Raw genomic sequence first — 4,793 nt, 5'->3', positions numbered from 1 at the left:
ATTTTTTATCCACTATAAACTACCTCAGGTTAGGTTAGGTCACACCCTTGCCGGAAATCGAACTCGGGACCTTTGGCTTTACGCACCACTAAGCATAAAGCCAAAGGTTCCGGATTCGGGTTCGATTCCCGGCGAGGGTGTAACAACAGCAACAAAATTTTCCCTCATTAACCTGAGGTAGTTTATAGTAGATAAAAAATTGAAAAAGAATTTTCACATTAATATAACAAAAAACAATTTTTAAATTATTTTTAAGTAGATACCTGGATAAGATCGAATTATATCCACTCAACACGAAAGCCTTAACCCATTGATTTGTATTTGCTTTATACCCATACCCTCCAATTCCTTGCAATCTAACCCGTCCAGGATAACTCCTTAAATTTACTCCAAAAACTAACAGGATGATTTAAAAAAATATCAGCGTAGCGATTTCGTTACGTTCTTAATCAACAAAAATAATTCTTACTTGTTATTGACGGTCCCAATTCATTCAAAACTTCCTTACTAGAGCACTGGCAATATAATCGAAAATCATCAGTTGAGAGGAAATCATATGATATCACCTTTGGACCTACCAACTTTTTATACAGTACACTTATCCACCAATCCTAATACAGAATTTAAAATTTAACATCGCTTCCCAAACGTGAATTTAAAATAATAATATTATGAATAATTATATGTTAACATTCAAAGTATCAAAAGTGAATTTCTATTCATAACATAAAACAAACCGTATATGTAATCTTATTAACCGTTCCTTTCGCATTTCTTTAGTTTAGTAAGCTTGTACCTGTATGTATAGACAAGGGCGGCCTTAACCACTGCAAGGCTCCGGGCGGGTAAATCTTTTCGAGGCGCTTGTCCTTGCGGAATTAGTTTTAATGATGATACTTGACGAGAAATACAAAGCGCGGTTGCCCAGCTCGCCACCCTCAAAGGCCGCCCCTGTGTTTAGATATACAGGAACAAAAGATTGGTATACTTAGATTTGCAGATGATATAGCAGTATTAGCATCTAGCAAAGAGGAGTTAGAGATAGCTTTAAATAAAATGGAAGCAGTTTTGACAAAACGGTCCTGTATGAAAATAAATAAAAATTAAACAAAGATACTGGTATGCAAAGGAAGAAAAAGTAGGGAAAGAGCGAATACAAAGATAGGAGACGAAAAATTAGGAGAAGTGACTTATTTTAGGTATCTAGGAAGGCAGATAAGTTAGAACGGAAGGAGTGATAGGGATATAAAGCAGAGGATACTGCATGGTCGAGTCGCCTTAAGGTGTATGTTTGGAACGCAGCACTGTACGGGTGCGAAACATGGACTGTGGGCGCTGCGGAAAAGAAAATGTGGTGTTGCAGACGAATGAAGAGGATAGCATGAATAGAAAGGTTAGAAATAAAGAGGTATTAGAAAAAAATAGGAGAACAGAGGACTCTATGGAAATCAGTAAAAAATAGATGAGATAGGTTGGTAGGACACTTCAGGCATGAAAGGATAGTCATAGATATTAGAAGCAGAAACAGAAGTTAAAAAAAGATTAGATTACTGTTACTGATTCACAAATAGTTAAGGATGTGGGATGTTCTAATTTTGTTATCTTCACCTCCTACAACTGATGCAGCGTTTGTTCATCTAAAAGGAGTATATCTATAAATCCAGATATGACTAGGAAACCTAGTTATTGAGAATTGGGGCTGAAAATAACATGCTTAGCCTAACAAGAATCAGTTAATTATCAGCTCCGAATACATTATTGCAAATGTTATTTTGTAGCTGTAAAAAGGGGCGCGGAGCTGCATGTGAGTGTCGCAAGAGTGGCTTATACTGCAGTGTAGCATGTGTACAGTGTTGCGAAAATAGTTGTTTTATTACTCCACCGACCACTCAAATTAGTGACTCATTAAAAACTCGGATAAGTTTAATTGAAGTGCGAACGCACAAAATGCGAAACAACCAAGTGAAATAATAATCGGGATTCCCCGCGCGACAAGCATAAACATGTTCGATTGCGCGGGTAGAGACCGGCCGCACGTGAAGCTTCGACCTTAAAAGTATTGGAACCGGAAATGTAATTTAAGTCGGAAGTTCCGACATTGAAATCGAAAGCGAATCTCCGTAACATCCCTAGCATTTTGTCGGAAATCAAGCAGAGGCCGCCCGTGTGGCAGGCAAACATTAATTTCTTATAACGCGCTGATGAGATCCAAAAAGATCGAAATCGCAATCCGCGTCTGGCAGCTTCGACAGAATACAAACCACTTCGAATTATTTTATTCGATTAAGCTAACGTGCCTATCACGTTGAGGTTAGCTACGCCGGGATTGCATTTCAGCAAGTAGATATCCATATATTTAAATGGACCTTGTTGGANGAATTTTATGAACTTTTTACCTTAGCTTTAGTACCAGGTTTTACAATTGTAGCTGATTTCGTACCCCTAACGACCTTATTTTCTTTCTCCTCAGACGCCTTCGCTTTTGGCAGAGGCTTAATGGGAAGATTTGGCCTTGCTTTATCTAAGGCGGCCACAATAGTCGTCTTCGAACCAGGCTTAAAACATGGATCAAACCCAAAACTAACAAAACAGCTAAAAAATTTATAGATTTACCTTGAGTTTATCACTTTGCCTCAACATCGAATCGTATCCTAAATGTATCATGAAGCCAAAGACTGCTTCGTGGGCGTTTTTTCTCACATCCGCATTCCGATCTTCCAAATTTGAATAAAGGTGTGGAATGCAAGCATGAAGTTCTTCCTTAGGTAAGGATTTCACTTGACAAAGAAAAGTTTTTTATATTTATCTATTTGTATCTTTTTTCACAAAGTACTCACTTTTTGGCAATTTCTCAGCTAGCCAATTCCACAATTCAGTTCGTAGAGTTGGAGAACCAATTTTTAACGCGTCTGCAATCATTTCAGCTTCAAAAAATTCTTTGTAGGCACACAGTTCTCCATAGGTGTTCATACAATTAATACAGCCAGATCTAATCCAAGCTTTACTGTCACCAAGGCCTAAAAAATTAAAACATACTAATAAAATCATCACCCTGTGGAGAAGGCACAAGGTTAATCTATTTTTTAATTTTTAATTTATATAACTTACTTTACGCGGGCATCATCAATAGAATTAACTATTATTGAGAAAAGCTTACTGATGCCAAGTTATAACGTCAATAGCATTTCTAATATTATCTAAAAAATTTTCCAGGTAAAGTACACTTTCGTCATTACGAGGCTGCGGTCGTGTAGTATCTGGTCCTACTAGTAGTGAATTTTTGTACATGTCATACTTGTTCAAAATTCGTCTTAATTCATTGAAATCTGCTGCTAATTGAGAAGCATTTACTTCGTAATTAAACACATGTCGAAACGAATTTGGTTCTGTGTTGATTAAAAAATAAAAGCGTATGATATACAATTAACATATGAAACAAAAAATAACTTCGTTACCATTTCCTAGTTGCCAAAGGAGTGTTAAATTGTGATGATCTGAAAACATTATTAATTGTTCTGCATTTCGGGAATCCCATGTACCATTGTCGTATCGTATCAGGGCATTTAAATCAAATAAAATTGTGAAACCTGATTTCTCAGCATAATTATTTAACTTTAACCATTCTTCTCCTACATAAGCACCAAAATAAAGTAAAGAAGTGTTTTTGATGATATTAATATGGTTAGATAAATAATTTATGAAGGCTTAAAATGATTAGAACCACAGCTTAATAGAATGCTGAGATACAAAAGCCTTTTTGAATTTTTTTTTAATTCACAATTTCAATTTCAATTAGTACGTTTTATGTAACTATTTTACAAAGTATCAGATAAATATTTTATTAAGAAATTTTTGGTAATGTGAGCATTAATTAATAATTAATTATTTGTATCGTTTAAAATCTGTTTAAAACTACGTTTTTTAAAATGTCCTGTCACTTCTGAACACCTTGTATATATTACATTTCTTCTTTTTATTAATATTATTGTGTAATTGTCAAGTCAAAATTCGCTAGCTGTCATTAAATTACAGGTTATACCTATAGCTATAAAAAATAAAACAAAAATAGAAAAAGTTTAAAAAATGAACTTGGTGCTAAATTAAATACTTGGTAAAAAATTAAATTAACATGGTTAATTTTTGAGACGTGTATGATCAGCAAAAGTTTGAAACAATACCAGACATAGTAAAATTGGGTCGGTTTCCTGTGCAAGATTTACTTTCATGTGAACAACTTCCACCATCCATATCAGTAATAGAAATACTTTTAAATACTTGGGAATTATCAGAAACAAATCTTAATCTGTCAGCAAGTGTACCACCAACTCTTAATAATCCTGGACTCAAGTGTTTTGTAACAGCAATTAGTTGGGGATTACTAAAATTTTAATAGAAGAGAAAATTTCCTCCAGGTTAGACCTTTTTTTTATACTTCATGTCAAAACCAAAGAAACCATCAGCAATGACTGAAGAATCTAGTCCAAGACTTAAATAGTTCTCATTAGTTTTTCGAATTACACCCTTTCCGACATTAATAAATAATACATTAATTGTATTATCTGATGGTTTAAATAATATGGCTGATATGCATATCATAAATAAAAATATGCAAATTATTGTGACAAAATTGGCACAAAATTTTTGGAATCTTTTATCTAAAAATATTTTTTTTAATTTAGATACATCTCAATCATAAAAAAAGTATATACAGACATATATTGTTCATGTGGTGGTTGATTATATTCCTAGAAATTCCAAAGTTTAGGACCATTTTACCACCAATTTAGCCTCTG

General features: G+C 34.2%; 2 protein-coding genes across 2 annotated transcripts; both read right to left on the bottom strand.

Moving 5' to 3' along the window:
- Positions 1-2,381: 2,381 nt before the first annotated feature.
- On the bottom strand, positions 2,382-3,037 carry LOC112905197 (protein mini spindles-like). The gene is made up of 3 exons (XM_025977140.1): positions 2,838-3,037; positions 2,614-2,777; positions 2,382-2,555 (listed from the first exon to the last, which is right to left on the bottom strand). Exons 1-3 carry the CDS (start codon positions 2,968-2,970, stop codon positions 2,382-2,384), a joined length of 471 nt encoding a protein of 156 aa, XP_025832925.1. The 5' UTR covers positions 2,971-3,037.
- A 95-nt stretch (positions 3,038-3,132) lies between these two features.
- Positions 3,133-4,380, bottom strand: LOC112905196 (heparanase-like; the record flags this gene model as incomplete). Its single annotated transcript, XM_025977139.1, is given in 3 exon segments — positions 3,133-3,386; positions 3,456-3,629; positions 4,179-4,380. Coding segments are annotated over 3 exon segments (630 nt in total), but the record flags the coding sequence as incomplete, so codon positions are not given.
- Positions 4,381-4,793: the final 413 nt, after the last annotated feature.

The sequence above is a fragment of the Agrilus planipennis genome, unplaced genomic scaffold (assembly GCF_000699045.2).
Source record: "Agrilus planipennis isolate EAB-ADULT unplaced genomic scaffold, Apla_2.0 scaffold209, whole genome shotgun sequence".
Classification (NCBI taxonomy): domain Eukaryota; kingdom Metazoa; phylum Arthropoda; class Insecta; order Coleoptera; family Buprestidae; genus Agrilus; species Agrilus planipennis.
The sequence above is the reverse complement of the archived record's forward strand: the minus strand, read 5'-3'. Positions and strand labels throughout refer to the sequence as shown.

What these genes read in the sequence shown, in the direction of transcription:
- LOC112905197 (XM_025977140.1), bottom strand. Translation starts at nt 2,970, where the DNA reads ATGAACACCTATGGAGAACTGTGTGCCTACAAAGAATTTTTTGAAGCT. An exon ending in AGCTGAGAAATTGCCAAAAA is followed by an intron (nt 2,778 to 2,837) that starts GTGAGTACTTTG and finishes TTCTTTGTCAAG; the next exon opens with TGAAATCCTTACCTAAGGAA. An exon ending in GGCAAAGTGATAAACTCAAG is followed by an intron (nt 2,556 to 2,613) that starts GTAAATCTATAA and finishes CCATGTTTTAAG; the next exon opens with CCTGGTTCGAAGACGACTAT.